Source organism: Narcine bancroftii, chromosome 7 (genome assembly GCF_036971445.1).
Source record: "Narcine bancroftii isolate sNarBan1 chromosome 7, sNarBan1.hap1, whole genome shotgun sequence".
NCBI classification, from domain to species: Eukaryota; Metazoa; Chordata; class Chondrichthyes; order Torpediniformes; family Narcinidae; genus Narcine; species Narcine bancroftii.
The window spans coordinates 156,849,820-156,871,643 of NC_091475.1; the positions used below are offsets into that span (position 1 = coordinate 156,849,820).

At 44.2% G+C, this 21,824-nt stretch overlaps 1 protein-coding gene across 7 annotated transcripts in view; it reads left to right on the plus strand.

The window, feature by feature from the left end:
* Positions 1–21,824, plus strand: part of LOC138739254 (disks large homolog 2-like) — a 784,112-nt gene that overhangs the window by 741,214 nt on the left and 21,074 nt on the right. For all 7 annotated transcript variants that reach the window (XM_069890958.1, XM_069890959.1, XM_069890960.1 and 4 more), the window contains one exon: positions 8,824–8,996. In XM_069890958.1, coding sequence (XP_069747059.1) covers positions 8,824–8,996 — 173 coding nt within the window. The remainder of the gene's footprint in view (positions 1–8,823; positions 8,997–21,824) is intronic.

Genomic DNA, 21,824 nt, shown 5'->3' on the forward strand with positions numbered 1-21,824 from the left:
CGTGTAGCGTTTGGCACAGCGTTCTCAGTCTCTGTTTACCTGTACTTATGTGGGCCAGATGCGAGCAGTCCTGACACTCTCACCCAGGAATCATCCAGTGAAGTGTAGAGGCCTCAGTGTGCAAGTTACTCGTTAATATATTTTGAAATAGGCTCCTCGAATGCTTTGGAAACTCTTTCAGGGTAACATAGGTGTGATGTGCTTTGCTTGACTTACAATTACCTTTATCTCTAGTCAAAAGGTTCATTTTGACTCCTGTGGGATTATGCAACCTTTGAGCATTATCATTCTTTAAGTGCAACTTTCTGGACCAAACTGTGGATCCTTAGCTTTGTGGGTCTAATACACTAAGTTTCTGGAAGCTGTATTATAAAGACCTGTGCTACTTCATGTAGAATCAGAGTGAGATTGTCAAAGAGCACAGAAACTAGTGCTCTAGCATAGCATGTATATGCCAACCAAATACCTTTCCACATCAATTCCATTTCCCAGCACTCGCCCCATAGCCTTTTATGTCATGATTCTTCAAGTGGTCATTAAAATACTTCTTGAATGATGTGAAAGTACTTGCCCCCACTGCCTCAGGCAGTATTCCACATTTCAAGAACGATCTGTATGAAAATAATTCTTCATCAAATCTTCATTAAATTGCTCTCCTTTATCTAAACAATGTTCTTTTGTTATAAACACCTTTGCAAATGGGAGACATTTCTCACTCTCTGCTATATTAGTACCTCTTATAATTTTCTACTCCTCAATCAGGTTCCCCCACCCTTAGCCCTCACCACTTCATGGAAAATAAATCCAGTCTACAGAGTCTCAAAACAAAAATAAATATGATTTGTGGCTGAAACATTCCATCTCAGGCAACATCCTGATGAGTTTTCTCTGCATCCTTACACATCCTTGCCATAATATGATGACCAGAACAGTGCACAGTACACTATCTGTGGCCTAACTAATTGTTAATATTGCTGTACAATTACCTCCTTGTTCTTAGCTTTAATAGTCATGATGTAAAATATAAGTCTTTGTAACCAGCTTTTTTTTTAATTACATGTTGCTGCCTCAGGAGATTCTTGAACATTTTTTACAAGGTCCCCAAGTTCAAAATGGCCCTACCATTCATTATACAAATAGTTATTAATCCTCCCATAATTCACCACACAACATTTTTTGGGATTAAATTCTGTCTGCCATTGTTCTGTCCATCTTCCCAATTCATCATAATAATTTGTAGCTGATGACCCACATCACTATCGACACCACCAATTATGGTTTCACTTGCAAACATACCTCCCGATTTGATATTATTAATGTAAATAAGACACAAGAAGACCTCCAGCACTGATTCTTATGGTGGCCACAATCCTCAATCATCACCTTCTTCCGATGAACAAATTTCAGATCACATTAGCCAAATTGACACCAATGCCATGGGCTCTTAACTTCTGTACCATTCTCCCATTAGGAAGCTTGTCAAAGGCCTGACTGAAGTCTCTGAAGATGACAACAACCACACCACCCTCAACAATACTGTTATCTCGTCAATCAAATTAGTCACACAAGATTTCCCTTTAACAAAGCAATGCTGACTATCCTTCATTAACCTCTGCCTTTTGAAATGTGCCTCAGAATTTATTTCTGTTTTCCCTACCGCTGAGATTAGTCTCACTGGTTCGTAAATATCTTTGCTTAACCCTGCTGATGCTCTTGAATAGGTTTGATTTGAACCGTGAGTACATTTTGAGTTATTGGTTAATGAAACACCCACTGTTCCAAAAACAAGGCTCAGTCTTTTTTAATTCCAATTGCCAGATTTAAGTTTTCCATACCAGCTGATCACCCAAAGTAAAGCCTGCAAGAGGCAATGAAAATCAGCATCCAGGAGACAACAGAATGAGCTACAAAATCCATGCCCAACAATTTTTAAATTCAAAAGGCCTCACTGTTTTTATACCATTGGGTTTTTTTCTTCAAGCTCCTGTACCTCCTTCCTGATGGTAGCAGTGAGAAGAAGGCATAGCCTGGATGGTGAGGATCTCTTTGATAGAGGCTGCTTTCTTGAGACTTTATATCTTGTAGTTGTCCTTAGTGGAATGGAGATTAATGCCCATGATGGTGCTGGCCGAGTTCACAACTCTGTGTAGGCTTTTCTTGTCGGTGATTTGGCAGCTCCATTTCAGACAGTGATGCAACTAATCAGAATGCTCTCCTTAGTACACCCATAGAAATTTGCAAGATTCTTTGGTGACACGCCAAGTCTCCTCAAACTCCTCATGAAGTATAGCCACTGACTGACGAGTCTTCTTCATGACTGCATCAACATGAAGGCCCCAGGATAAATCTTCAGAGATGTTGACATCCAGGAATTTGAAGTTCTGCTGACCCCTCAATGAGGACTAGTTTTCATTCTCCTGGTTTCCACTTCCTGAAGTCCGCATTCAGTTCCTTAGTTTTGCTAACATTGAGTGCAAGGTTGTTGTGGGGACACCTCTCATTAGCTCATCCATCTCACTCCTGTTAGCTTCCACGTTGCTGTCTGTGATTCTGCTGACATCCATAGTGTCATTGACAAATTTGTAGATGGCATTTTGATGGATGCTCTATTTCAATCGATTTTTGCATTTCTTTAATGTTCTAGTCTAATGTGTTAATATATTTATGAGGTCCTTTAGACCACATGTGCATAAAACATGGCTAGAAATTAGTTTATGTAACAGTAGTAGTTCTGATTCATCCCACATTCCCATGGATAACTGAAGTCTGAAATCTCTCTCTCATGTCTGAGCATTTTTTAAATGAAAGAGTTAAAGGTATTTATGGTGAATTAATTAAAATCAGAAATGTAAATTGCCGGATACCTATCTTGTTCAGCGAAAGCTGTTCCCTTACCTACATGAATTGTGTGACTATCCCTGCACTTGGCATAAATTCAACCCCCAACCCCCACCGCCCCTGCCTCCCAGCTTTGAAGTGTTGTTGGAAATATTTCCTGGAAAGAACATAACTCTTGGCATTTTCCCTCAAGATCCAGCTAATACTTTCTGCAACTTTGCACCATTCTCCTTGGCATAATCAGGTTGCAAATGATATGTGATCGCAAAGTCATCATTCCCATCACGTAACATAGGACCAATAGTTCTGCTGGATGCTATTAGCCCTGGAAGATCTGAAAATGGTTCCATTGACAATTTATTATAAACTCTCTATATCTGGTGGGGAACAAATTGCTTGAAGAATGACATGCTGAAGATAGCTCTATGCAGGGGTTATATACTTTCTTGTGCTCAAACTCTTATTTCCATTCAAGTAGAACATTTAATTATTATCAGATTAGTGCTCTTAGCTCAATTTAATTCTATAATGATTACCTTGCTAGCCCAAATAAGCACTCTATTCCCAATTGAACAATACTAAGCGTATAAAGCATCATTCAAATTGCACTCCAGCAATCTCCTCCAACAGATTGCTGAGTGAGAGTGCATTAATGATTTCAGATTTCTTGTCAGACTACATACATGACATACAACCGAGATTCCTTTTTTTTCCTGCAGGCGCAGCAGAATTACCACTAATTGGTAGTGCAAAAAAAACGTACACAGCGTAAACAAGTAAAAGAACTGTAAGCAGATAACAAATGTAAACAAACTGACTGGGCAATACAGAGAGACCAAAAGAAAATCAATAAAGGGTACAAGTAAGAGTCCTTAAATGAGTCTCTGTTTGAGTTTGTTGTTGAGGAGTTTGATGGTGGAGGGGTAGCAGCTGTTCCTGAACCTGGTGGTGTGAGTCTTGTGGCACCTATACTTCTTTCCTGATGGCAACAGTGAGAACAGAGTGTGTGCTCAGTGGTGTGGGTCTTTGATGATTCCTGCTGCTCTCTGATGGCAGCGTTCCCTGTAAATGTACTCAATAATGAGGAGGATTTTGTCTGTGATGTCTTGGACTATGTCCACTACCTTTTGGAGGGCTTTACGCTCAAGGGTATTGGTGTCCCCATACCAGACCGTGATGCAGCCGGTCAACACACTTTCCACCACACCTCTGTAGAACTTTGCCAGGGTTTCTGGTGTCATGCCAACCTCTGCAAAGTAGAGGTGCTGACGGGCTTTCTTCATGATGCCATTGGTGTGTTGGATCCAGGAAAGATCCTCCGAGATAGAGACTCCTAAGAACATAAATATGTTCACCCTCTCTACCCCTGATCCCGCAAATAATCACTGGATCATACTCCTCTAGTTTTCTCTTTCTGAAGTCAACAATCAGCTCCTTAGTTTTGGTGACATTGAGTACAAGGTTGTTGTTGGTGCACCTTTCAGCCAAGTTTTCAATCTCCATCCTCATCGGCAAATTTGTTGATGATGTTATTGTCATGCCAAGCTACTCAGTCGTACATGAAGTGCAAATCAGCATTCCTCTTTCCAGGGAGTTCTCTGATGTTATCCCCATTATTACCCATCAGCTAGCTCACCCTGATTGCTGTATCTCCTGGCAAGGTGGTGTATTTCAAGGTAGGACCATATGAACTGCTCACAAATGGATAGAGGGCTATTTGAAACCAACTCTGGGGAATAATGATCAAAGCCAAGGAAAGATGCCCAGTGACTCTATATAAGTCTTACAGAAGACAAATAAGAAAGACTCAATTGGGCACAAAAAAATTATTAAGCATATTGATTTTTGTACTTTCATAATAAATGGAGATGGGAACACAAGTATTGTTGAGTAGAATGTGTGTTTCTATGGAAATTGGAATTCTCTTCATTTGTGACAATTCCAGAATTGTGAAAATCAGCATTTTTCCTCATTTCAACTTGTAATTGAGAGCAACAAGGAATCATTCTTCCGATCAGCTAATATGCTTGTGGGAGGGAATTCCAACAGATCTGTGAATGAGCAATCACAAAAGAAAAGGAAAACTTGTCTTGATTGAGATTAAGTTGGAGTAAGCAAACAGAGGATCAAGGATTTCCTTGTGATGTTGGCAAAACCTTTAACAAGTGATTGCCATCCTGAGGGTATGCAATGCACATTCAGATTGCAATGAGAGCTCTGGGGGGTGGAGGTGTGGTTAGATAGTGTAGGATCCTGATATCTGTTCAGAATTATTTTTGGACACCTTGGAACCTATGCCAGATGAACCAACATCAAGAAAGGCCATGGTTATCTGACAAGATCTGTGTGAGCACCATTGTTTTGGGATAAGCATTATTGCTTCACTGATAGCCACAAAATATAGGCCGATGATGATAATATTCATATACCATATTTGTGCAAAGTTGTAAATATACAGCAACATTGCACAAATAATTTAAGTAAAGTTGTGCACACAACATATTAAAATTTACAACCAAATACTGCCATAAGATGACAAAACATGACACCAGATTTCAGATTTATTGTCAGAGTACATACATGACATCACTTACAACCCTGAGATTCCTTTTTCCTGCAGGCGAGACAGAATTTACCACTTATTGGTAGTGCAAAAAAAATTGTACACAGTGTACACATGTAAACAAATAAAGAATTGTAAGCAGATAACGAATGGAAATAAACCAACTGTGTGATGCAGAGAGAAAAAAAATCAATAAAGTGCACAGGTAAAGGTCTTTAAATGAGCCCCTGATTGAGTTTGTTGTTGAAGAGTCTGATAGTTGAGAGGGAGCTGCTGTTCCTGAACCTGATAGTACGAGTCTTGTGGCACCCATACCTCTTGACGGCAGCAGCGAATACAGAGCATGTACTGGGTGGTGTGGATCTATGAATGCTGCTGCTCTCCAATGCCAGCTTTCCCTGTAGATATTCTTGATAGTGGGGAGGGTTTGTTCTGTGATGTTCTGGGCTGGGTCCACTACCTTTCAGATGGCTTTATGCTCAGGGGTGTTGCTTTTCCAAATATCAGACTGTGAAGCAGCCAGTCAGCACACTTTCATCCACATATCTGCAGAAATTTGCCAGGGTTTCTGGTGTCATACCAAACCTCTGCAAGCTCCTGAGGAAGTAGAGGTACTAATGTACTTTCTGCATGATGCCATTAGTGTGTTTGGTCCAGGAAAGATTCTCCAAGATAGTGACCCCCCACCCCCAAAAAAGTTAAAAATGCTCACCTTCTCTACATCTGATGCCACAATGATCACTGGATTGTACACCTCTGTCTTTCCCTCTCTGAAGTCAACAATCAGCTCCTTAGTTTTGGTGACATTGAGTGCAATATTGTTCATGCACCATTCAGCCAAGTTTTCAATCTCCATCTTGTATGCTGACTCATCACCTTTCTTTATGCAACCGACTACTGTAGTACCATTGTCAAATTTGTATATGGTGTTATTGTTGTACCAAGCCACACAATCGTAGGTGCAAAGTGAGTAGAGCAGGGGCCTGAGAACGCAGCCCTGTGGTGCTCTGGTACTGATGCAGATTGTAGAGGAGATCCTCACAGATTGTGGTCTGGAGGTGAGAAAATCCATGATCCAATTACACAGTGGGTTGTTGAGTCCCAGGTCTTGGAGTTTGCTGATCAGTTTTGAGGGTATGATGGTGTTAAATGCCAAACTGTAGTCAATAAAGAGCATCCTGATGTATGTATCCTTATAGTCCAGCTTGTTCCAGGGCTTTGTGTAGAGCAGTGGTTCTCAATCATTTTTTTTTTCCATTCACATACCACTTTAAGTAATCCCTATGCCATTGGTGCTCTGTGATTAGTAAATGATTGCTTAAGGTGGTATGCGAAAGGGAAGGGAAGGTTGAGAATCACTGCTCTAGACCCAATTGTTACTAAAATATTTTGCTTGAGAAAATTTGTCTTTGGCCCATTTCCTTTGGAGTTTTGAAACTGTGCACATAATGAGTCAATTAGGTACAATTAAAGGTTTTCAACCTTTTTCTTTCCACTCACATACCACCTTAAGCAATCCCTTACTAATCACAAAGCACCTATGGCACAGGGAACACTTAAAGTAGTATGTAATTGGAAAGAAAAAGGTTAAGAACCACTGATGTAGAGCCATTTGCTACGATAAGTGAACTGGAATGTACCCATGTTGCCACTCAGACAGGGGCTGATATGCTTCAACACCATCCTTTCAAAACACTTCATCACTGTTGATATAATTGCTACTGGTCAATGGTCATTAAGACAGGTTACTACACTTTTCTTGGGCACTGATATGATCGATGCCTGTTTGAAACAGATGGGTACCACATCCTGTTGGAGTGAGATATTGAAGACATCCATGAATAAATTAGTAAGTTGGTCAGCACAGATTTTTAATACTTGGCCAGGTACTCCTTGGTTCACTCTCCTGAAGCCAGCACACACATAATCCTCAGATATCGGAAGGATGGGATTATCAGGGGACGTGGGAGTCCAGAGTTCACTGTTACTGTCATCAAATCGGGTGTAGAAGGCATTGAATTCCTCTGGGAGCAAAGGTTTGCCGTCTGCTACTTCATCGGATTTGGTTTTTTAGCAGGTTATGGTGTTTAGGCTCTGCTACAGCTGTTGGGTGTCCCTTTAGTTTCTATTTTCATCCAAAATCTCCACTTCGCCTGGGAGATAACTTTTAGCATGTAGATGCAGTTAGCATCTTTCACAGCCTTATTGTTACAACTGTATGTTTATGTATCTAGATGTTTTCTTTTATGTTGAGAAATATGTACTCTAAACTAGATTTGTATCAGTTCATATTTGTTGTCTTTGTATCTCTTCATGTTTACCAGACATGGAATTGAAGTTCCCATTAAATTAATAAAAAATCTTTTTACATTTTGTCAGGCTATTTTTTCCTCTGTTTCCCTCTGCATTTTCTCTGACATATTGAAATCACTACCCTTGCCATTCATTGTTAAAGATGCATTCTCACAAAAGATTATAGAATAGAGGAAGTCTGAACTGAGGTTGTTGATTTATTAACACAATTGAAAGACAAGGTGACAAAGTAGCAGTTACTACATCAGCAGACATACTCAGAAGCCAGTAATTGCTTGTACAGTGTCAGAAATTTATAGTGGCACTTCCAATAGACTTAAGCTTAACTCCACACAATTCACCCTGTAACAGGATCATAGCTCCAGTAATAATGCTGAAGCAAGATACAGATTAAAGTTTCAGAAAAGATCATCAAGCAGATTTCCCCGACCTAATTTGTATCTATTGGCTGAAAAGGATTCTAGAAATCAATGGCATGGCACCAATGAAAGAATGAGAATTAAATGGTTGAAGGATGATGCCTTTAGAGTTGATGTAATGTCTAAAGCTCATATACTTTTGGGCCTCATTTTTGGCAAATCAGAACCAGTTCATGTCGATTAATGATGTTTCATAAAAAATAGTCTGGTAATGGAATCACATTATCTATGGAAAATGTATTCTAATTAACAGATTCATATTATACATAAATACAGTTTCATGAATTAGGTTTGAAAGATTTTAAGCAATAATTTTTTGCTGATCATTTCATGCCAGAAAGTAGATACCTCTGTAGTAAATAATAAGTCCACTGTGTTTTGAAAGATCTCTCTGTTTATTCAGTGGTTACATCTATAAAGTTGCTTTAAATTTTATGTAACCAATTTTAACAAAAAACAATGGTAATTTTATTATTTATACTCATTTCAAATTTGCATTTAAAAAGTACTAAATCAAAAACTAAAATATGCAACTACATTATGCTGCGATAATTTTATTTTTGAAAGCTGTTTTGTGCTGTAAACGGTTATATGGAAAGCTAGAAAGAATTGTGAGTTGATACAACTATTGCTATGTCCTCAGGTTTGCCTTTAAATTGAGTACTAAATATTTTTTATCCTCTTAAACAGATACTACAAGACCAAAACGTGATTATGAAATGGATGGAAGAGACTATCACTTTGTTATTTGTAGAGACCAGATGGAAAAAGATATCCAAGAACACAAATTTATTGAAGCAGGACAATACAATGATAATCTATATGGAACTAGTGTCCAATCTGTAAAACATGTGGCTGAAAGGGTATGTTATTTCTTTTATTTTTAAGAAAATAATATTCTTGGGTACAAGATGACAATTTGGGGGGTGGGAATCAGATGATAGAAAGTTGGGGAAAAGGTATATGCAATGAGCAGGGAAGCTGTGGGGAATGATGGGTAATGGAGAGGACAAAATTGTAGGCAGTTGGATGGGTTGAACTTACGTTTAATGTGAGAATTTTTCAGAATAAGGGTGATGAATTTAGGCCATGGATCAATACATGGAATTATGAATGTGGTGGTCATGAAAGAGACTGGCTGATGCAATGACATGATTTGTTGCTTGATGTTCTGGTTTTTAGATGTTACAAAAAAGAGGGCAGGAGGTAAAAAGAATTTGGGGGTGGTATTGCTAATCAGGGATAGTATTCACAATTGTAGCAAGGTAAGGTTTATGGATGGGTCATCATGAATAATCACTGGGCCACTGAGGAACATATAAGCAGGCAGATTTTGGAAAGATGCAAAAAAAAAGGTTGTTGTCATGGAGACTTTGATTTCTCTAATATTAATTGGCACCTCCTGAATACAAAGGGTTTACATGGGGAAGAAATTGTTAAGAGTGTCCAAGAAGAATTCCTAATGCAGTATGTGGACAGGCTGACTAGAGGGGAGGCCATACTCGATCTCTGGCCAGGTGGCAGATGTCTCGGTGGGCGAGCATTTTGCATTTATGGTGATCACAGCTCATTGACCTTTAGCATAGACTTGAGCAGGAAGCACAGGAGGGAAGAGTTCATTACAATAGTGTAAGGAGGGGCTTGGGATCGTTAATTGGGAATGGCTGCTCTCAGGAAAATGCACAACAGAAATGTGGAGTTTGTTTTGGGACCACTTGCATACGATTCTGGATAGATTTGTCCCACTGGTAGTGTAAAGGAGCCATGGTTGACAAGAGAGGTGGTCAAAAGGAAAAAGAAAGCATATGCAATGTTTAGGAAACAAAAAGTAGACAGGAGTCTTGAAAATTCAGGAAGGAATTTAAGAAGGGACTGAGGAGAGCTAGAAGGGTCATGAGAAGTGCTTGGCAAGTAGTAGAACAGAAAACCCCCCAAGACTTAAAGAGCAGGAAGATAGCTAGATATAACTGCTCAGAGAAAAAGGAGGAACATGTTTCTGGAGGTCCTTAATGAATAATTTGCTTCAGTGTTCACCAAGGAGAGATATCTTGACAAATTTGTCCCCAGGATCAGACAGGATAGACCCCTGGTTACTATAAGAATCAAGGGAAGAGATTATTGAGGTGTTGATGCCGGTCTTTGCTTCATCCTTGTCCAGAGGAGTGGCACCAGAGGATAGTAAATGTTGTTTAAATTAAATTTTAATTTTAATTATTTTTTTGTTCAAGAAAAGTAATAGGGAGAATATTGGGAATTATAAACTATTGAGTCTTTAATCCAGTGGTTCTCAACCTTTTTCTTTCCACTCACATACCACTTTAAATAATCCCTATGCCATCGGTGCTCTGAGATTTATAAGGGATTGCTTAAGGTGGTATGTGAGTTGGAAGAGAAGGTTGAGAATCACTGCTCTAAACACAATTGTTACTGAAATATTTTGCTTGAGAAAAATTGTCATTGGCCCATTTCCTTTGGAGTTATGAAACTTAACAAGTCAATTAGGTACGATTAAAACAGTGGTTTTCTAAACTTTTTCTTTTCACCCACATACCACCTTAAACAATCCCTTACTAATCACAGAGCACCTATGGCATAGGGAATTCTTAAACTGGTATGTGAGTGGAAAGAAAAAGGTTGAGAACCACTGCTTTAATCAGTGATAAGCAAACTATTGGATTCTTGGGGAAGAAAGTTTAGGGGAAATGTCAGAGATAGTTTGTTGTTGTCTTTTTTTTTTACACAGACAATAGTGGGTACCTGGAATGCACTGCCAGAGGTAATGTTGAGGCTGACACAGTAGGGACATTTAAGAGACTCTTTTGCAGGCAGATTCATGAAAGGAAAATAGGAGTTATGGACATTGAGGGAGAGATATATCATGAAGTCGGTTTGCATAGGTTGGCACAACATCGTGGGCTGAAGGGCCTGAACTGATTTATAATCTGGTGTGGGTTTAAAGCAAACACGAGAGTATTTGGAAATTAATCAGTTTTTTCACGGTGTTATCTGCCTCACCTGCCTTCAAATTGCTGTTCCCAACTCTTCATCAGCAAGTCATGTTCTTTTAAACATGTAGTTATTGTAAATGTGTCTATTTTGAGAAAGGAGAGTGATCATAAAAAAAAACAGCTTCTCATTGCTTCAGGGGTAATGACTTTTGTCATTTTTATACTTGAAATTCATTTTTTAGAGCAAGACATGGTAATAAGAATTGCAGTTATTGATGACACGCTGGAAACTTAACTTTGACATGCTGTACACAAAGCTGTGTGTCAACAACAATATCACTCGACCATATTTTATAATGCTTCAGTGACATTCATTACACTTGAAGTGCCCACATTTCCCTCAATGGAAATTTATTTAACTAGATCTTGCTGTAGTGCCGAACCCAATACAAAGATGTATAATCTCAATGCATTGGGAAAGTAATTACAAATACACTTAACTATCAGATTGAAGTACTGTTTGAGTCTGAACCACAACTCAATAATATTTAATACAGTGCTAATTTAGGCTCAGTAATGAAATAGAAAGAAAAATCTGAGAGGTAAAAGAGACAGAAAGAAAACTGTTTAACTATTTTTAAATATCCAAAAGTAATTAATATCTGAATGAAAGAACTCCACATTTGTAAAAGTTCATTTCATTAAGCCAGTGATTTTGGAATTTGTTAAGAATTTTCTTGCAATAAAGTACATTAATTCTAGAATGGGCACCCCTACATTTTTTATTAGGAATATGGGTTGAAATTTATTATAAAAATAGTGGTCATGTTTATGGTGCCAATTAAAATGATGGTTCTGTAGCAGTGATCCTGCAATAACACACGTAACCAGACGGGTTGAGCTCAGTGAGCAGACTGGTTTATTGCAGGCTGCTGGGTTGCACTTATACTCCCAGCCCGGACCTGGCTGGAGGGCGCTGGCGTCACTCGGTCCCCAAGCGCGGGTTTCGGAGCCTCGAGCTGGAAGGAAGGGAAACCCCCGACGGCGCCATTTTGGCTGGCATCCCCGCCGCGTGGCTTACAAGCGAGGCCGGTTCGCCTGCCTTGTGATGAGCCGCCACACAGCTCCCCCCAGAACCGGCGCCAATGTCCTTTTTTGCTGGGCAATGACCACAGGCTCGGTGCTGCGCTAGCTTCAGCTTGTCCATGGTAAACAGCTCATGCCTGCTGCCCAAGTCCAGCATGAACGTCGAGCCGGAACGCTGTATAACCCTGTATGGCCCCTCATACGGTCGCTGCCGATCGAAAACGAACTCTGCGGAAAGCAGCTCGCCAGGAACGTGAGACAGGCGGGTGCCATGCCTGGGCGGCGGTGGGGGTTCGAAGGAGTCCAAGCGTGCCCTGAGGTGAGGAAGTAGTCATGCTGGGGATTGTGAAGAGCATTGACGAACTCACCAGGTAGTGCCAGCGGCGCACCGTAGACCAGCTCCGCTGATGAAGCTTGCAGATCTTCCTTGGGAGTGGAGCGGATGCCCAGGAGCACCCAAGGCAGTTCGTCCATCCAGTTGGGACTGGTGAGGCGGGCCATGAGTGCCAACTTAAGGTAGCGGTGTAGACGTTCAACCAGTCCATTGACCTGTGGGTGGTAGGCCATGGTACAGTGTAGCTGTATCCCCAACCTGTTGGTGAGCTGTGCCCAGACCGCAGATGTGAGCTGGGCACCCCAATTGCTGGTGAGGTGAGCCGGGACGTCGAACCAGCTGACCCAACCATGCAACAGGGCTCAGGAGCAGGAGTCGGTGGAGGCGTCTGGCATCGGGATCACCTCGGGCCAGCGAGTGGTGCGGTCCACCACCATAAACAGGTAACGGTTGCCCCGGGAAACGGGTAAGGGCCCGACGATGTCCACGTGACTGTGGCTGAACCGTTCCCGGACATGTATGGGCATCCTGCTGTGCCTGTGCACCTTGGATGTCTGGGAATGGGTGCATGTTCTGGCCCAGCCCGTGATCTGCTTCTGCAACCCATGTCATACGAACCATTCTGCCACCATCCGGACCATGGACCTGATGGATGGATGTGAAAGGTCGTGGATGTGATGGAAGGCATGCCTGCGCCACTGCCCAAGGAGATATCACACAGGATGGTGCCTTCACTGCTCCGAGTTGGGAGGTCTCGGAACCACAGGCTGGTGAAGGCGGTCTTGAAGGCCCTCATCTCCTCATCGGCTTCCTGGTCCCGAGCGAGCAGGTCGAAGTCAAGGCCGGGTGTCAGTGCGCAGATGGCCAGTTGCGAGAGTGCATCGGCAACCGTATTGTCCTTCCCCGCCTTTTGCCGAATGTCAGTGGTAAACTCCGACACGAAAGAGAGGTGACACTGCTGGCGGGCCGACAAGGGATCCTTTGCCATCGCGAACGCCTGGGTGAGGGATTTGTGATCAGTGAAGATGGTAAAAGTCCTCCCCTCCAAAAAATAGCAGAAATGCCGCACTGCCAGGTACACACCCGGTAACTCGCGGTCAAAGGCACTATACTTGCGTTCCGGCGGGCAGAACAGGCGGCTGAAGAATGCCAGCGGCTTCCAATGCCCATTCACCTGCTGCTCCAGGACGGCACCAATGGCTGTGGGAGAGGCATCGACAGAGAGTGCCACGAGCGGGTGGGCAAGCATGGAGGCCTTCACGAGGGCGTCCTTGGTGGCCTTGAATAGGGTGCAGGCTTCTGGGTTCCAAGCAAGTGTCTTGTGCTTGGCTGCGAGGAGGACGAACAGCGGCTGCATGATGCGCGCAACTCCCGGGATGAAGCTGTTGTAAAAATTGACCATACCCGCGAACTCCTGCAGCCCCTTGAGGCTGTTCGGGCTTGGGAACTCCCTGATGGCGGCAACCTTCGCAGCGACGGGTGTGGCTCCTTCGGCCATGATGTTATGGCCCAGGAACTGCACGGACTCTTTCCCAAACTGGCACTTGGCCGGGTTGATGGTAAGGCCGAAGTCAGCCAGCCAGGAGAAAAGGGCACGTAGGTGGGCCTTGTGTTACGCCCGGTCCTTGCTGGCGACAAGGATGTTGTCCAGATAAATAAAGACAAAATCCAAGTCCCTGCCCACAGAGTCCATGAGGCATTGGAAGGTCTGAGTAGCATTCCTGAGCCCAAAAGGCACGCGCAGGAACTTGAACAGGCCAAAGGGAATGATGATGGCCATCTTGGGTATGTCCTAAGGGTGCACTGGGATCTGGTGATATCCGCGCACCAGGTCAACCTTGGAGAAGACCCTCGCGCCATGCAGGTTGGCCGTAAAGTCCTGGATGTGAGGGATGGTGTAACGGTCAGGAACGGTTCCCTCGTTGAGCCGTTGATAGTCTCCGCAGGGACACCAGCCACCAGAGGCTTTCGGGACCAGGTGGAGCGGCAAGGCACATGGGCTGTCAGACCACCGAATGATCCCCAGCTCCAACAGGTGCGAAAACTCCTCTTTCACTTCCTGGAGCTTGACAGCCGGGAGCTGGAAATGACGGCGTGAACCGGCGGGCCCTGGGTGGGGATGTGGTGGAACACCCCATGGCACGGCGAGGCATTGGAGAACTGTGGCTTGAAGAGTGTCAGGAACTCGTCTAGAATCTGCTGGAACTCGTCTCTGGGAATGCTGATCGTAGCCATCTGCGGTGGGTCCGAGCGGGAGGCGTCAAGGTGAATGGCCTGGAAGGTACAGGCATCCACCAGAAGCCTTTATCCAAGGAGGAAGTCTGCACCCAGGATGGCAGTCGGGAGGGACGAGACGGTGAACTCCACGCGAAATTCTGTTGGTCGATCTGGAAGTGGATCTTGTCTCCACACATCAGGATTGTCGTTGCGTTGGCCGCACAGAGGGGAGGTTCACGTGGTTGTTTCCTGGCTTCGATGGCCGTGGCCAGTATGACGCTGATCTGGGCTCCAGTGTCAACGAAGAACTGCCGGCCACTGACTGAGTCCAGCAGGTAGAGAAGGCTGTGTCCTTGGCCAGCCGCCAAAGCCATTAACAGCGGACAATCTGGTCGTTTCCCTGGAACAAGCAGGGCTGACGACACTTCCGAGCCTTGGCTCCCCAGCACTGGTGGTCGAAGCAGAGGCCTGAAGCAGATGCTGTGGCCTTGCTTATGCTCTTGGGGGCCCCTGCAGGGGCCGGGTGCTCTACCGCAGCACTAGGGGTGGGCTTGGCGTGCCTGTGCCTCGTGACCTGCTGGACAACTGAGCCTTCCAAGAATCGTGCGAACCATAGCTCTTGGGCCTTCTGGGCGACCTTCCTCATTTCAGTGACACTCTCCTGAACCAGCAGCGGGCGGATGTCCCCGGAGATATGTTCGAGGAAGATGCGCTCAAAAAGTGGGCAGTTGGTGTGCACATCCATAAACGTGAGCATCTCGTCCATCAGTTCCATCAGGGACCTGTCCCCCAGGGCATCGAGGTGCAGCACCCAAGCAGCACGCTGGTGTCTGGATAGTCTGAGGGACCCGGTAAGCACTCGCTTGATGGTCTCGTACTTGTCCTCGGCGGATGGGTGCTGAACGCGTCTGGCGGTGGCCTGGTCCAGGGCAGCAACCACATGGTAGAATTTGGTCATGTCGGACGAAATCTGGCGGAGGTGAAAATAGGCCTCTGCGTGGCCGAACCAGGCCTCCGGCTCCTGAACCCAGAATTCAGGCAGTTTCACAGCTATAGCGCTGATCCCAGGCTCACTCATGATGGGTTCAAAGACGTTTGAACCAGTCGGGGTCACCAATTGTAGCGGCGGCTACACTGCTCCTGCAATAACACACGCAACCAGACGGGTTGAGCTCAGTGAGCAGACTAGTTTATTGCAGGCTGCTGGGCTGCACTTATACTCCCAGCCCGGACCTGGCTGAGAACCGCGCTGGAGGGCACTGACGTCACCCAGGCATCATGTGGTCCCCAAGTGCGGGTTTCTGAGCCCCGAGCTGGAAGGAAGGGAAACCCCCGACGGCATCACTTTTGGCGGCTGCCCTGTCGCGTGGCTTACAAGCAGGGCCGGTTCATCTGCCTTGTGGTGAGCTGCCACAGTTCTTCTATTCCAATTATTTTGATTATGACAAAATTTTAAATTTGCAGTTTCTGATGGCTGCTGTTTCTTCTTTCTTTGGCTTGGCTTCGCGAACGAAGATTTATGGAGGGGGTAAATGTCCACGTCAGCTGCAGGCTTGTTTGTGGCTGACAAGTCCGATGCGGGACAGGCAGACACGGTTGCAGCGGAAAATTGGTTGGTTGGGGTTGGGTGTTGGGTTTTTCCTCATTTGTCTTTTGTCAGTGAGGTGGGCTCTGCGGTCTTCTTCAAAGGAGGTTGCTGCCTGCCGAACTGTGAGGCGCCAAGATGTACGGTTTGAGGCGATATCAGCCCACTGGCGGTGGTCAATGTGGCAGGCACCAAGAGATTTCTTTAGGCAGTCCTTGTACCTCTTCTTTGGTGCACCTCTGACACGGTGGCCAGTGGCGAGCTCGCCATATAACACGATCTTGGAAAGGCGATGGTCCTCCATTCTGGAGACGTGACCCACCCAGCACAGCTGGATCTTCAGCAGCATGGACTCGATGCTGTCGGCCTCTGCCATCTCGAGTACTTAGATGTTAGGGATGAAGGCGCTCCAATGAATGTTGAGGATGGAGCGGAGACAACGCTGGTGGAAGCGTTCTAGGAGCCGTAGGTGATGCCGGTAGAGGACCCATGATTCGGAGCCGAACAGGAGTGTGGGTATGACAACGGCTCTGTATACGCTTATCTTTGTGAGGTTTTTCAGTTGGTTGTTTTTCCAGACTCTTTTGTGTAGTCTTCCAAAGGCGCTATTTGCCTTGGCGAGTCTGTTGTCTATCTCGTTGTCGATCCTTGCATCTGATGAAATGGTGCAGCCGAGATAGGTAAACTGGTTGACCGTTTTGAGTTTTGTGTGCCCGATGGATATGTGGGGGGGCTGGTAGTCAAGGTGGGGAGCTGACTGATGGAGGACCTCCGTTTTCTTCAGGCTGACTTCCAGGCCAAACATTTTGGCAGTTTCCGCAAAACAGGACGTCAAGTGGTGAAGAGCTGGCTCTGAATGGGCAACTAAAGCGGCATCGTCTGCAAAGAGTAGTTCACGGACAAGTGGCTGCTGTTTAATTTACATTTAAATTACAGTAAATGATGCTAAATCTATTGCCATTTCTGCAGTATAAAATATAGCATATTTTTGTTTCAGGTTGGAAGGTCACAATATTTTAATAAAATTATATTGAGGAAGATTCTCTTAATGACTTTGAAATAAATATCAAACAATTCCATTGTAATAGTCAAAGAAACACTTGTCTCCAAGTCAAAATTTCATGTTTCACACTACCCCTGACTGCAATGTAGGTTGGCACTCCAGAGTGCTGCACAATTTAAAAGATTGAGGAGTTGAGGGTATTAGGGAACTGGAACAGAAGAGGAATGGAGGCCAACATAGATCAGCCACGATCATATTAAATAGGGGTCTAATGGCTGTCTCCTGCTCCTCACATTCTTATGTTTGAAAACATTATAATTCACATTAAGATGTTAAACTGGGACCCTGCTAACATGTTAAGTGGGTATAAAATATTGAACATATTACAATGGACAACAATTTTTTTCAAAAGGTTTGCTTCCGGAATAAAAAAGGGTATTATGACAGTCAACCTCAAGCTGAACACAAAGATAATTTCAGATTTTCTGTACCATGTAGGAATTTGGAGAAACATTAAATGAACTTTTATTGAATTTAGCATGTTTAATCACATAATGATGCTGAGACATTTCATTAGTTCAGTGGTTCTCAACCTTTTTCTTTCCACTCACCTATCACTTTAAGTATTTCCTATGTCATAGGTCAGGGGTTCCCAACCTTTTTGTTCCTCTGTACCCCTTGGGGATTTTTATAGGTTCCTGTGTACCCCTAAAATTTAAGGTTTAAAAAAAACAGGACCTTGTGCAATCTGAATGCAGATTACAACACCATGTATTGTTCAGTAGTGGTTATTCTCTCAGACCCAATGTACCCCCTGAAAAGTGCAAATGTACCATTGGGGGTACATGTACCCCAGGTTGGGAACCCCTGCCATAGGTGCTCTGTGATTAGTAAGGGATTGCTTAAGGTGGTATACCTTCCACTTTAAGTATTCCCTATGCCATAGGTGCACTGTGATTAGTAAGGGATTGCTTAAGGTGGTATGTGGGTGGAAAAAAAAAGTTTGAAAACCACTGTTTTAATCATACCTAATTGACTCGTTATGTGCACAATTTTGTAACTCCAAAGAAGTGGGCCAATTACCATTTTTCTCAAACAAAATATTTCAGTAACAATTGTGTTTAGGGCAGTGATTCTCAACCTTCCCTTCCTACTCACATACCACCTTAAGCAATCCCCTATGAAGTCAGCCTGAAGAAAACTGAGGTCCTCCATCAGCCAGCTCCCCACCATGACTACCAGCCCCCCCACATCTCCATCAGGCACACAAAACTCAAAACGGTCAACCAGTTTACCTATCTCGGCTGCACCATTTCATCAGATGCAAGGATCGACAATGAGATAGACAACAGACTCGCCAAGGCAAATAGCGCCTTTGGAAGACTACACAAAAGAGTCTGGAAAAACAACCAACTGAAAAACCTCACAAAGATAAGCGTATACAGAGCCGTTGTCATACCCACACTCCTGTTCGGCTCCGAATCATGGGTCCTCTACCGGCATCACCTACGGTTCCTAGAACGCTTCCACCAGCGTTGTCTCCGCTCCATCCTCAACATCCATTGGAGCGCTTTCATCCCTAACGTCGAAGTACTCGAGATGGCAGAGGTCGACGGCATCGAGTCCACGCTGCTGAGGATCCAGCTGCGCTGGGTGGGTCACGTCTCCAGAATGGAGGACCATCGCCTTCCCAAGATCGTGTTATATGGCGAGCTCTCCACTGGCCACTGTGACAGAGGTGCACCAAAGAAAAGGTACAAGGACTGCCTAAAGAAATCTCTTGGTGCCTGCCACATTGACCACTGCCAGTGGGCTGATATCGCCTCAAACCGTGCATCTTGGCGCCTCACAGTTTGGCGGGCAGCAACCTCCTTTGAAGAAGACCGCAGAGCCCACCTCACTGACAAAAGGCAAAGGAGGAAAAACCCAACACCCAACCCCAACCAACCAATTTTCCCCTGCAGCCGCTGCAACCGTGTCTGCCTGTCCCGCATCGGACTTGTCAGCCACAAACGAGCCTGCAGCTGACGTGGACTTTTACCCCCTCCATAAATCTTCATCCGCGAAGCCAAGCCAAAGAAGAATTAATCACAGAGCACTGATGGCATAGGGATTACTTAAAGTGGTATGTGAGTGGAAAGAAAAAGATTGAGAACCCCTGCCTTTAGTTCAACTGGCCTAAAAAAATTTTGCAGCCGATTTTCGTTTGTACTCAGCATCTGATGCCTCTTATGTCAACAACATTGATCCTGCTTTTCCATGATCACAATGTCCTGGTGAAACTTTTCACCATGTTCATCACTGACTGCACCAACATCAGCAGGGAAGAAGTCCAAGTGTGAATGCAGAAAATGAATTTTCAATGATATGATGCACTTAATGGTTTTGTATGTTTGAAGTAGACATAAAATATGACAGGAAATCACAAAAATACGTTATATCTTAAAAAAACAAGTACATGATAGGAATATTTTAAGGTGATTTTTGTGATCAGCAGCCTAAAATTCATTAAATACACCCAAAATTGTTCAGGAAGAAAAATCTTCATTGTTAAATGTAATTTAGAGAGCAGAAGAGTTCTTCTTAGTTTCTTGCCTGGTACCTAGATTTAGTGCCGAGATCAAAATATTTTACTTTGATACATCTGAGATTGTGAAAGGTACTAGGCTTTTTCATCAGCCAGATTATAGGAAGGATATAAATAAGGAAGAGAGGATGCAAGAAGATTTACAAAAAAGTTGACTGGATTGCACTATCTAGAATACAAAGAAAGATTGAGTAGACTGGGTCTTTATTCTTTGGAGCGTAGAAGATTGATGGGGTATTTGATAGAGAGTTAGAGTAGATATGAACAGTGTTACGAGCCCAAAGAACCCCAAAACCCAGCAGCAATAGATATTCAACATGACAAATAGTTACTTAAACAGAAGTTGTTCTTAATTATCTTTAAACATGAAAACAGAATCAAACTTTAACTTATCACTTACCTAACTTAACCTCTAAGCGCACATGTATGTAATTTGTGTGTAAATTTAAGAAAAATTTTTTGATTCACAGTTCAATCTCACTTCTCATTCTTCCAAGATCACTGGTTGCAGGCAATTCTTATCTTTGGCTTGGCTTCGCGGACGAAGATTTCTGGAGGGGTAATGTCCACATCAGCTGCATGCTCGTTTGTGGCTGACAAGTCCGATGCGGGACAGGCAGACACGGTTGCAGCGGAAAATTGGTTGGTTGGGGTTGGGTGTTGGGTTTTTCCTCCTTTGTCTTTTGTCAGTGAGGTGGGCTCTGCGGTCTTCTTCAAAGGAGGTTGCTGCCCGCCGAACTGTGAGGCGCCAAGATGCACGGTTTGAGACGATATCAGCCCACTGGCGGTGGTCAATGTGGCAGGCACCAAGAGATTTCTTTAGGCAGTCCTTGTACCTTTTCTTTGGTGCACCTCTGTCACGGTGGCCAGTGGAGAGCTCGCCATAGAACACGATCTTGGGAAGGCGATGGACCTCCATTCTGGAGACGTGACCTGCCCATTGCAGTTGGATGTTCAGCAGCGTGGATTCGATGCTGTTGGCCTCTGCCATCTCGAGTACTTCGATGTTAGGGATGAAGTTGCTCCAATGAATGTTGAGGATGGAGCAGAGACAACGCTGCTGGAAGCGTTCTAGGAGCCGTAGGACCCATGATTCGGAGCCGAACAGGAGTGTGGATATGACAACGGCTCTGTATATGCTAATCTTTGTGAGGTTTTTCAGTTGGTTGTTCTTCCAGACTCTCTTGTGTAGTCTTCCAAAGGCGCTATTTGCCTTGGCGAGTCTGTTGTCTATCTCATTGTCGATCCTTGCATCCGATGAAATGGTGCAGCCGAGATAGGTAAACTGGTTGACCGTTTTGAGTTCAGTGTGCCTGATGGAGATGTGGGGGGGCTGGTAATCATGGTGGGGAGCTGGCTGATGGAGGACCTCAGTTTTCTTCAGGCTGACTTCCAGGCCAAACATTTTGGCAGTTTCCGCAAAACAGGACGTCAAGTGCTGAAGAGATGGCTCTGAATGGGCAACTAAAGCGGCATCGTCTGCAAAGAGTAGTTCACGGACAAGTTGCTCTTGTGTCTTGGTGTGAGCTTGCAGGCGCCTCAGATTGAAGAGACTGCTATCCGTGCGGTACCGGATGTAAACAGCGTCTTCATTGTTGAGGTCTTTCATGGCTTGTTTCAGCATCATGCTGAAGAAGATTGAAAAGAGGGTTGGTGCGAGAACGCAGCCTTGCTTCACGCCATTGTTAATGGAGAAGGGTTCAGAGAGCTTATTGCTGTATCTGACCCGACCTTGTTGGTTTTCGTGCAGTTGGATAACCATGTTGAGGAACTTTGGGGGGCATCCGAGGCACTCTAGTATTTGCCAAAGCCCTTTCCTGCTCACGGTGTGAAAGGCTTTGGTGAGGTCAACAAAGGTGATGTAGAGTCCTTTGTTTTGTTCTCTGCACTTTTCTTGGAGCTGTTTGAGGGCAAAGACCATGTCAGTAGTT